General features: G+C 41.9%; 1 protein-coding gene across 4 annotated transcripts in view; it reads right to left on the bottom strand.

The window, feature by feature from the left end:
* The window catches only part of LOC141257542 (uncharacterized), a 174449-nt gene that overhangs the window by 87670 nt on the left and 74339 nt on the right, over positions 1 to 12440 (bottom strand). For all 4 annotated transcript variants that reach the window (XM_073672177.1, XM_073672178.1, XM_073672179.1 and 1 more), the window contains 2 exons: positions 4902 to 4987; positions 1699 to 1779 (listed from right to left, as the gene is read on the bottom strand). In XM_073672177.1, the coding sequence (XP_073528278.1) occupies positions 1699 to 1779; positions 4902 to 4987 (167 nt within the window). The remainder of the gene's footprint in view (positions 1 to 1698; positions 1780 to 4901; positions 4988 to 12440) is intronic.

Below are 12440 nucleotides of genomic sequence, written 5' to 3'. Positions count from 1 at the left end.
GCAGTCCTTGGTCCCCGGTGACTTTTAAAGTATTTAAAGCCGCGTTTCAGAGTCAAACATGCTTGGCTGAGATAATACAGCCAGTGCCTGATACACGTTGCCCATGGATTGGGCAGCATGTACAAGCTGACAGGTTCCCTTTGAATGTCCTTCTGCATAGAATGATTGACAATTAATATGATCGTACCATCCCCATACATTTTGCATATCATCTGCAGCACATTCTCTATTTGGGAGCAGGAAGTGCTGCCGATGGCATGATCTTTAGGACCACATAATTGATCCAAATAGCTGGCTAAGGATCGTTGTTCTAATTCTTTGACTGATTCTCCTTTTGTCTCTTCACCTTTGCCATCACTGCAATATTATATGATACATATCTATAATATTTGTTACTGGTAATGGCTCGGTTCAGTCGTCTCTTCAACAAAGAAATACCAAAAAGAAGAAAGCAGCGCCCGAGGGAAAGAGTAATGAGATACCAATGGATGAGGCTCCTCACTGCCATTCACAAGGGATGTAGATGGAGGAGAATAAGAGGGAAATTTGCACAAGTGTTGTGAGCCAACCAGATGTTTAGCCTTGGCGGTAGGACAGCAAACTGGGCCTTTTCCCAGATGAGAGAAAGCCTATTAAATGTACGGTATTTATTTATTTTACTCACTTATATAGCGCCATTTATTCCACAGCGTTTTACAGACATTATCGGCACTGTCCCCATTGGGGCTCACAATCTGCCTTGATCTCTACCAAAATAGGGACTGGATACCCCTGTATTCAGAGCAGATAAAAGTCCAAAGATATCAGAATCATTGGAGGTATTAATGGTTCAGACCTTGCTATTGTATTTACAATTGATATGTCTTAAATGTCTAATTTGCTAAAAAATCCTTCAAAATTTAAAATAAAAAAATATGCTAAAATACTAAACGAACTTCTATTTCTAGAAGTGAAATCTTTCATTCTTTTTTCAACTTTAGCTTTTGTCTATTCATGGTAATGATGCATTTATTACATACTAGTCTGTGTATTATTAGCCCCAGTTGTAACTTAAACTAGTTCTATCAACATCTTAAAGCAACTTTGCAAATGTATATCCTCTTTTTTCTCAAGAACGGAGGGATTTTAAATTTATTGTTTACTATTTGATGCCTAGGTTACCGGCCACCTCTGCTTTCTAGCAGAGGTTGCCGGTTTCCTAGGCAAGAAGTATGTGCTTGCGAACTGCTAGCAAATCTCAGAAACTGACCGGATCGCCCCTGCACCTCTCTGATGCTGGGAAAGAGCACAGTTCACACCAGAAGCGCGATAATGTACTGTTGATCTTCAGGAGCGCACTGCCCCCCAAGCAAGCAGGAAGCCGGTAAGCAGAGGAGCGATGTGCTCCTGAAGAAAGAAGACTAGGCAACCCCTTTAATTATAATCTTTGTCATACTATGCAGAAGATAAAGTTAAAAGGGTCGGCCACTGTAATGCATGCTGTTTTAGTCATAGATTAGCTGTTGCCTCTGTGGGAAAATGGAGCAAGTGTTCAATTTCCTTGCAGCTCCACCACAGGAAAAAAGAAGAATTACACTAAAAATAATGGTGTGCTGGGTCCTCCATGGCCGCTCACCACATTACTATTTCCAATGTGCACTGAACTTATCTACAAGTAGTTTAACCCACTGTATTATAATATAAGACATCAGTCATTACCTGTACTGTATGATTAAGAAGAGGCTCTGAGGATTTACTGCTGGAAAATTCTTCTTTATACCAATCTGCATCTGTTACAGTCTAAAAAAACATATTAAAAAGGTGAATAATAAAATATTACAACATGTTCTGCTATTGGTAACAAGAACAGTAGATACTGCCACACCTAAGTAATAATTAATCCAAATATGTCACACACAGGTCATATTGTATACTAATTGTACTGTGGCTGGATTAATGGAGCTCAATAGGAATGAGCATATAGAAATATTACAGTAATACATGAAGGGGCCGACATACCATTGGTACAGCCGGGGTCCCAAGAGGTAAGGGGGACCACTTCCACCTCCAAAGCAGGTGGAAATGTGCATTTTGATGAATTATTGGACTTCAAAGAGCCCATATTCTGTTCTTGGACAGGGCCCTCTTCTGTCTGTGTCCACCAGTGAATACGTGGAAGAGAAAATAAGTTAAAAAAAATCTTTTGGTTTCAGAAAAAATACTTAGAGCAATAACTATGATAGCGTCCTTTTTATTTCTTTTTTGCTCTGTAAATTGTGTATTGAAAGCGTAAGGATTTTTGTATATTTATCCCATGAGACATCAGAGGGAATGTTTGGTGAAAATAAGTTATCATCTATCTACAGAATAAGTGATAACTTATTGATCGATGGGGGTCCGACTGCTCTGGATCATCACTGATCAGTAGCAAGGGGAACTTTTATGCAGGTTAGAATGGATCAACAGTGTACATGCTCGATCGCTGCTCTATTCATTCCCTAAGGGCCTGCCAATCGCTATGTTTGGCTTTTTTCTGAAACCCCATAAAAAATGAATGTACCACAGATAAAAGTGTCCCATCTGGGATAAAAATTCCCTGTTCTGCCGATGAGTACAGGTTCCAGCGGTTGGACATGCACCATACAGCAACTTATCACATTCCCAACATGCGTATGGGTGATAACTGAATTTGCCTGGACAACCCCGTTAAATTTGTCCTTCTCCCTTCTGTGCTAGCATATGTAAAACACCTTAAAAAACAGAAGTGGGTACTTTGATTTATTCCTTGCCTATGGGACTTTGCTCTGTGAAAAGATTCCCATATGCATCCAAGTAACTGTTGGCCGAACTCGATGGACTTATCCGACCTTCTATTTTGTACATAGTTCAGCAGACTCTCCTTCAATGGCCGCTGTGAGGGTAAAGATGGATTGGAAATGCTGATTTTTAAAATACCTGATAATTTGCCAGAGCTGGAGATAAGCTGCTGTGCCAGAGGAGTCTGGAAATAGGTCTCCATAATCATTAGACTAAATTTGGCCAAACCTGCAGAAATCGGTGAGATCGGTCAGCAGTCTAATGTTTATAGGGGGCCTTTGGACTGTAACGCTGGTAGTATGCATCACGGGCCAGGCTTACCATGGAGGGGCATAGCTAAATGACTACCAGGTATTCACTAGAGCCTCTGATGGTGAGAATAGGTTTGGCCCCCAGTTGTCACCAAGTACTAGTCCAAGACACTTCCCGGGTCTGCAGCAGCTGACCGGAGAGCCAGAGAAACGGATACGAGGTACAGGCAAGCCGGGTCAGAAAGCAGGAGAGACAATACAAAACAGTACCTTACAGGAATCTAGAGAGAGACTGTACTAGAACCTTAGATCAGACAAGGAGTGGTGGGAGAAGCTGCCTAATAAACCCACTGCTGCTTGGAGATAGGCCAGAGGATCACCTCTGCATGATAAGATGGTCTTAAATACTTGCAGAATGTGGCCGCGCCTCCCTAAAGCCATGTGGACACTTACCAGCAGCAGGAGGATGCAGCAATGTTAGAAATGCTACAAGAGGCAACTCAGCGAGACAGCCCGAGACTGGAGAGAGCAGAATGGTGACCGCAGTGAGTAGGGCGGCACTTAACACCTGTGTGAGACACCGGCATGACAGTGTACCCCCCTTATGCTCCCTATTTTCTTCAGACCATTGAAGGAACCTTCAGAATGGCAGGGGTGTAGATGTTCCCAGTGAGGCTCCCAAGATCTCTCCTCTGACCAAACCACCTCCAGTCATCCAAATAGAAGGTCTTCCCCCGGACCTTCTTGGAGTCCAAAATGTCCTTAACCTCGGACACGTCCGAAGGACCATCAGGAACAGACATAGGAGCAGGAGTATGGATCTTGGAGAACCGATTTAGGACTACCGCTTCAAGAGCGAGGTGTGAAAGGCATTCATGCTTCGAAGATTGGGTAGCAGCTGAAGTTTATAGGTCACTGGGTTGACCTGCCTGAGAATCTTGAATGGCCCAAGGTACCGAGGGGCAAACTTGTAAGAAGGCTCCTTCAGCCGAATGTTCCGAGAAGACAACCAGGGGCAGTGAACTTCTCTTCTTGTCTGCTTGAAATCCTCATCTGAGACACGGTCTTAAGAAAGGAGGACTGAGTTTGCCGCCAGATCTGAAGGAAGTCATCATTAGAGGAATCAGCAGCTGGTACCCCAGAGGAAGCAGACATAGGAGAGGGCACTTGAGGATGCTGGGAGTATACAATGAAGAATGGAGATACAAGAGGCAGCTCAGCGAGACAGCCCGTGACTAGGCAGACCAAAGCGGTGACCACAGTGAGTAGGGTGGCGCTTACCACCTATGCGTGTCACAAGCGTGACACCAACGGAGAGAATGTCAAGCATGTAAAATTTATAACATCTACATCCGACAGCTATCTAATGTATTTGGGGGGGCTTTATATTTATTTCCCTTTCCCCAATAACAAAACTTGCATGATGATTCTATATTCTATACTGAGCTCAGTCTAATACACCATTTATTATTTTTCTGTACAAGCTCAGAGTATAATTCTGTGTTACTAGAAATATCGTATATAGGACCATACAAAATCTGTGTAATCTGTTCTTTATTGTCAGAATTTTACAAGAGAGGAATACCCTCGTAATACACTGCCACGTTGCAACCCCAGGCCCTGGGTCCCTCCTCAACCATGTTTTTTTTTTTAAGAAAACATTTTTGCAAGACTGTTTAAGCCATGTAGATATATGAATTCTCGCCCATAGATAAGTGATATGTTTTTGCGTCTTTTACTATTTATTATAGATTTACTTCAAGTACACAATGTGAAATCACATTTATGTTAATGATAATACTTATCATCATAACGAAAAATAAAGAAATATTGATTTGATTATCAGTATTTAACCTTAGGATCCAGTTCAGTCGGGGGTTTACATGGACAGCTCCTTGCATGATTACCAAAATCAGACAGTCGTATCACGTCTCCACATCCTGCAAGATAAAAGTAAAGGGTAAATCCCTTTAACATGTTTACAGGCATATTACTAAAATAGGCCACCAATGTCCCATTGGCAACGTCCTCACAAAATACACATACATTTGAATAATATATATATACAGTACAGACTAAAAGTTTGGACACACCTTCTCATTTAAACATTTTTCTGTATTTCCATGACTGAAAATTGTACATTCACACTGAAGGCATCAAAACTATGAATTAAACACATATGGAATTATATACTTAACAAAAAAGTGTGAAAAAACTGAAAATATGTCTTATATTCTAGGTTCTTCAAAGTAGCCACCTTTTGCTTTGATGACTGCTTTGCACACTCTTGGAATCCTCTTGATGAGCTTCAAGAGGTAGTCACCGGAAATGGTCTTCCAACAATCTTGAAGGAGTTCCCAGAGATGCTTAGCACTTGTTGGACCTTTTGCCTTCACTCTCCGGTCCAGCTCACCCCAAACCATCGCGATTGGGTTCACGTCTGGTGACTGTGGAGGCCAGGTCATCTGGCGTAGCACCCCATCACTCTCCTTTTTGGTCAAATAGCCCTTACACAGCCTGGAGGTGTGTTTGGGGTCATTATCCTGTGGAACCAGGCATGTAGAGTCCATCTGTTCACCTTTTCTGCGTCACACAAAGACACGGTGGTTGGACCCAAAGATCTCAAATTTGGACTCAACAGACCAAAGCACAGATTTCCACTGGTCTAACGACCATTCCTTGTGTTCTTTAGCCCAAACAAGTCTCTTCTGCTTGTTGTCTGTCCTTAGCAGTGGTTTCCTAGCAGCTATTTTACCATGAAGGCCTGCTGCACAAAGTCTCCTCTTAACAGTTGTTGTAGAGATGTGTCTGCTGCTAGAACTCTGTGTGGCATTGACCTGGTCTCTAATCTGAGCTGCTGTTAACCTGCGATTTCTGAGGCTGGTGACTCTGATAAACTTATCCTCAGAAGCAGAGGTGACTCTTGGTCTTCCTTTCCTGGGGCAGTCCTCATGTGAGCCAGTTTCTTTGTAGCGCTTGATGGTTTTTGCAACTGCACTTGGGGACACATTCAAAGTTTGCCCAATTTTTCAGACTGACTGACCTTCATTTCTTAAAGTAATGATGGCCACTCGTTTTTCTTTACTTAGCTGCTCTAATACAAATTCTAACAGTCTATTCAGTAGGACTATCAGCTGTGTATCCACCAGACTTCTGCACAACACAACTGATGGTCCCAACCCCATTTATAAGGCAAGAAATCCCACTTATTAAACCTGACAGAGCACACCTGTGAAGTGAAAACCATTTCCGGTGACTACCTCTTGAAGCTCATCAAGAGAATGGCAAGAGTTTGCAAAGCAGTCATCAAAGCAGAAGGTGGCTACTTTGAAGAACCTAGAATATAAGACATATTTTCAGTTGCTTCACACTTTTTTGTAAAGTATATAAATCCACATGTGTTAATTCATAGTTTTGATGCCTTCAGTGTGAATGTACAATTTTCAAAGTCATGAAAATACAGAAAAATCTTTAAATGAGAAGGCGTGTCCAAACTTTTGGTCTGTACTGTATATATATATATATATATACATATACAGTGGGTACGGAAAGTATTCAGTCCCCTTTAAATTTTTCACTCTTTGTTTCATTGCAGCCATTTGGTAAATTCTAAAAAGTTCATTTTTTTCTCATTAAAGTACACTCAGCACCCCATCTTGACTGAAAAAAACAGAAATGTAGAAATTTTTGCAAATTTATTAAAAAGGAAAAACTGAAATATCACATGGTCATAAGTATTCAGACCCTTTGCTCAGACAAGCATATTTAACCCCTTTACCCCCGAGGGTGGATTGCACATTAATGACCAGGCCAATTTTTACAATTCTGACCACTGTCACTTTATGAGGTAATTACTCTGGAACACTTCAACGGATCCCACTGATTCTGAGACTGTTTTTTCGTGACATATTGTACTTCATTATTGTGGTAAAATTTCTTTGATATCACTTGCGTTTATTTGTGAAAAAAACGGAAATTTGGTGAAAATGTTGAAAATTTCGCAATTTTCAAAATTTAATTTTTATGCCCTTAAATCAGAGAGATATGTTACATAAAATAGTTAATAAATAACATTTCCCACATGTCTACTTTACATCAGCACAATTTTGGAACCAAAATTTTTTTTTAGTAGGGAGCTATAAGGGTTAAAAGTTGACCAGCGATTTCTCATTTTTACAACAAAATTTACAAAACCATTTTTTTAGGGACCACATCACATTTGAAGTGACTTTGAAGGGCCTTTATGACAGAAAATACCCAAAAGTGACACCATTCTAAAAACTGCACCCCTCAAGGTGCTCAAAACCACATTCAAGAACTTTATTAACCCTTCAGGTGCTTCACAGGAATTTTTGGAACGTGGAAGAAAAAAATTGACATTTAACTTTTTTCACAAAAATGTTATTTTAGACCCAAATTTTTTTATTTTTGCAGGGGTAACAGGAAAAAAAGGACCCCAAAATTTGTTGTGCAATTTCCCCTGAGCACGCAGATACCCCATATATGATGAAAAAACACTGTTTGGGCGCACAGCAGGGCTCGGAAAAGAAGGAGCGCCATTTGACTTTTTGAATGTAAAATTTGCTTGAATAATTAGCGGACGTGATGTTGCGTTTGGGGAGCCCCTGATGTGCCTATACAGTGGAAACCCCCCACAAGTGACCCCATTTTGGAAACTAGACCCCTTAGGGAACTTATCTAGATGTGTGGTGAGCACCCTGAACCCCGAGGTGCTTCACAGAAGTTTATAACATTGAGCCGTAAAAATAACATTTTTACATTTTTCCCACAAAAATGTTTTTCAGCCCCCAATTTTGCATTTTCATAAGGGTAACAGGAGAAATTGCACCATGCAGTTTGTTGTGCAATTTCTCCTGAGTAGGCAGATACCCCATATGTGGGGGAAAACTACTGCTTGGGCATACGGCAGGGTTCGGAAGGGAAGGAGCACCATTTGACTTTTTGAATGTAAAATTTGCTTGAATAATTAGCGGATGTGCCCCTGATGTGCCTAAACAGTAGAAACCCCCCACAAGTTACACCATTTTGGAAACTAGACCCCTCAGGGAACTTATCTAGATGTGTGGTGAGCACCCTGAACCCCCAAGTGTTTCACAGAAGTTTATAACATGGAGCCGTGAAAATAAAAAAATCAAACTTTTTCCACAAAAATTATCTTTTAGCCCCAATTTTTTTATTTTCACAAGGGTAAGAGGAGAAAATGGACCCCAAAAACTGTTGTGCGATTTTCCTGAGTACGCCAATACCCCATATGTGGGGGAAATACAGTGTTTGGGCGCACGGCAGAGTTCAGAAGGGAAGGAGCACTGAGTGACTTTTTGAACCCAAAATTGTCTGGAATCGAGAGCGGATGCCATGTCGCCTTTGGAGAGCCCCTGATGTGCCTAAATAGTGGAAACCCCCCACAAGTGACCCCATTTTGGAAACTACACCCCTCAAGGATTTTATCAAGGGATATAGTGAACATTTTGAACCCAGAGGTACGACACAGAATTTGATAACATTAGGTCATCATATTGAATAAGTTGTCATTAGTCTTGAGTGCAAGTGCTAGCTATTTGAGTTTGCATCGGGTGCTCAGGTATGCACCAAGTATCGCGGGTGCTCGAGTGACATGCTCGAGTCCCTGCCTGCAAGTTTCACGGTTATTAGACACCCAAAAAAACAACATGCGGGGATCGCTCGTGCATGGCAGGCAATCCCCGCAAAGTTTTTTTGGCTGTATAACAGCTGCAAAACTTTTGGGGCGGAGACTCGAGCATGTCACTCGAGCACCCACTATACTCGGTGCATACCCGAGCACCCAATGCAAACTCAAGTAGCGAGCACTTGCGCTCAACATTAGTCGCCATATCATCGTCATTTTTATTTCTTTACTTCTGAAAAAATCCCAACCCCAACCCTAACCTTAGCCCAACCCTAACCCTAGCCCAACTCTAACCCTAGCCTAACCCTAACCTTAGCCTAACCCTAACCCTAGCCTAACCCTAGCACAACCCTAACCATAGGCCAATCCTAACCCTAGCCCAACCCTAACACTAGCCCAACCCTAACCCTAGCCCTAGCACAACCCTAACCCAAACCCTAGCACAACCCTAACCCTAGCACAACCCTAACCCTAGCACTACCTTAACCCTAAAGTTTATTTTTTACGCCGTTCCTCGTTCAGTATAAGTGATTAGACGACTTTATTCTTCGGGTCGGTGCGATTACAGAGATACCAGATTCATATCGGATTTTTATGATTGACAGCTGTCACACACTAAAAGCATTTTTTTGCAGACTAGTTTTTACATCGCCATATTTTGAGAGCTATAATTTTTCCATATTTCGGCCGACAGAGTAATGTGGTGGCTTGTTTTTTGCGGGACAAGTTGAAGTTTTTATTGGTACCATTTTCGGGCACGTGACATTTTTTGATCGCTTTCTATTCTGATTTTTAGAAGGCAGAATAAACAAAAACCAACAATTCACGAATTGTTTTTTTGAGCTTTTTTTATGCCGTTCTGCGTATGGTAAAATTGATAAGGTAGCTTTATTCTTTGGGTCAGTATGTTTATAGCGGTACTACATTTATATTTTTTTTTTATATTTTGGTGCTTTTACACAATAAAAACTATTTTATAGAAAAAAGAATTGTTTTTGCATCGCTTTATTCTGAGAGCTATAACTTTTTTATTTTTCGGCCGTTGGAGCTGCATGGTGGCTTGTTTTTTGTGGGACAAGATGACGTTTTCAGTGGTACCATTTTTATTTACATTTGTCTTTTTGATCATGTTTTATTCCATTTTTTGTTTGGCGATATGATGATAAAACATAGTTTTATGTTTCGTTTTTTTTTTTTTTTTTATCGTGTTCACTAAAGGGGTTAACTAGCAGGACAGTTTTATAGGTCAGGTCGCTTCAGAAGCTGCGATACCAAATATGTGTACTTTATTGTTTTTTTTTTTTTCATAAGATTATTTATTTATGGGTACAATATATACAGTACAGACCAAAAGTTTGGACACACCTTCTCATTTAAAGATTTTTCTTTAAATGTTTTTACCGGAAATGCCATAGAGAGCAGCAGCTTCCTATGCCATGCAGCCTGTCAGCGCTGCACAGGGAGAAGTTGCTTTGGTCGTGCACTGCGCATGACCAAAGCAACTTCCTGCCTCATGGTGTCCAGGATGTTGTCATGATGACGTCGGGTCACCATGGCAACATTAGGGACCGGACTCAGACGCCGCTGGACGCCGGCAGAGAAGGTAAGTATAGCGCTTACCTCCTCTTGCCACCGGAATGCAGCGATCGACTTTGATCGCAGCATTTCGGTGGGTTAATGTGCCGGGAGCGGTGCAGGACCGCTCCCTGCACATAGTACCGGGTGTCAGCTGTGACAATCAGCTGACACCCAGCGGCAATCTCGCCCGCACCGCTTGTGTGCGGGCGAAATCGCCAGGGCGTATTAATACGTATCAGGCCCATAAGGCCCAGGGCACAGATACGTATTAATACGCCCTGGGCCATAAAGGGGTTGAGCCACATGCTGTCCATTTCCTTGTGATCCTCTTTGAGATGGTTCTACTATTTCATTAGAGTCCAGCTGTGTTTAATTACACTGATAGAACTTGATTTGGAAAGGCACACACCTGTCTATATAAGACCTCACAGCTCACAGTGCATGTCAGACCAAATGAGAATCATGAGCTCAAAAGGAACTGCCCAAGGAGCTCAGAGACAGAATTGTGGCAAGGCACAGATCTGGCTAAGGTTATAAAAGAATTTCTGCATTACTCAAGGTTCCTAAGAGCACAGTGGCCTCCATAATCCTTAAATGGAAGAAGTTTGGGACCACCAGAAGTTTTCCTAGACTTGGCAGTCCAGCCAAACTGAGCAATCGTGGGAGAAGAGCCTTGGTGAGAGAGGTAAAGAGGAAACCCAAGATCACTGTGGCTGAGCTCCAGAGATGCAGTAGGGAGATGAGAGAAACTTCCACAAAGTCAACTATCACTGCAGCCCTCCACCAGTCGGGCCTTTATGGCAGAGTGGCCCGACGGAAGCCTCTCCTCAGTGCAAGACATATGAAAGCCTGCATAGAGTTTGCTCAAAAACACATGAAGGACTGCCAGACTATGAGAAATAGGATTCTCTGGTCTGATGAGACGAAGATAGAACTTTTTGGTGATAATTCTAAGTGGTATGTGTGGAGAAAACCAGGCACTGCTCATCACCTGCCCAATACAATCCCAACAGTGAAACATTGTGGTGGCAGCATCATGCTATGGGGTTGTTTTTCAGCTGCAGGGACAGGACGACTGGTTGCAATTGAAGGAAACATGAATGCGGCCAAGTACAGAGATATCCTGGATGAAAACCTCTTCCAGAGTGCTCTGGACCTCAGACTTGGACGAAGGTTCACCTTCCAACAAGATAATGACCCTAAGCATACGGCTAAAATAACAAAGGAGTTGCTTTAGAACAACTTTGTGACCATTGTTGACTGGTCCAGCCAGAGCCCTAACCAAACCCAATTGAGCATCTCTAGAGAGACCTGAAAACGGCTGTCCACCAACGTTCACCATCCAACCTGACGGAACTGGAGAGGATTTGCAAGGAAGAATGGCAAAGGATCCCCAAATCCAGGTGTGAAAAACTTGTTGCATCATTCCCAAGAAGACTCATGGTTGTACTAGCTCAAGAGGGTGCTTCTACTCATTACTGAGCAAAGGGTCTGAATACTTATGACCATATGATATTTCAATATTTCTTTCTTAATAAATTTGCAAAAATTTCTACATTTCTGTTTTCTGTTGTCTAGATGGGGTGCAGAGTGTACTTTAATGAGAAAAAAATGAACTTTTTAGAATTTATCAAATGGCTGCAATGAAACAAAGAGTGAAAAATTTAAAGGGGTCTGAATACTTTCCGTACCCACTGTATATACCATCCATATATGTACAATCCTGCTCATCGTTATTGGCACCCATGAAGTTTAAGTACATAATGTGGAATAGCTCCTGAAAAAAGATTAATCAAGTGAAACAGTTTTTTTGTATAGAACTAAATTGTTAAAGTGTTAAAAACAAAAGAGCAAATAATAAAAAAGAATTTAAAACCAAAAACAATGGGAGGGAAAAATAGAAAAACCTAAAGCTTGCTGTGACACTTGTATTGGCACCCTTTACATTAACCGCTTCCCGACCGCCCACTGTAGATAAATGTCGGCGCTGCCTGGGCTCTGTGCAGTGCCGACGTTTAAAAAAGGTGGGTGGTCCCGCAGCGCTCAGGACCCTCAGGGTCCTGCAAGTGCTGCGGGTGCGGTGCAGAGCGATAGCTCTGACAGGGAACATCATCGGGACCTGATTGGATCAGGTCCCAGTGATGTTA

The sequence above is a fragment of the Phyllobates terribilis genome, unplaced genomic scaffold (genome assembly GCF_046119375.1).
Source record: "Phyllobates terribilis strain yellow unplaced genomic scaffold, ASM4611937v1 Scaffold_3__8_contigs__length_932513732, whole genome shotgun sequence".
Taxonomy (NCBI): Eukaryota; Metazoa; Chordata; class Amphibia; order Anura; family Dendrobatidae; genus Phyllobates; species Phyllobates terribilis.
The sequence above is the reverse complement of the archived record's forward strand: the minus strand, read 5'-3'. Positions and strand labels throughout refer to the sequence as shown.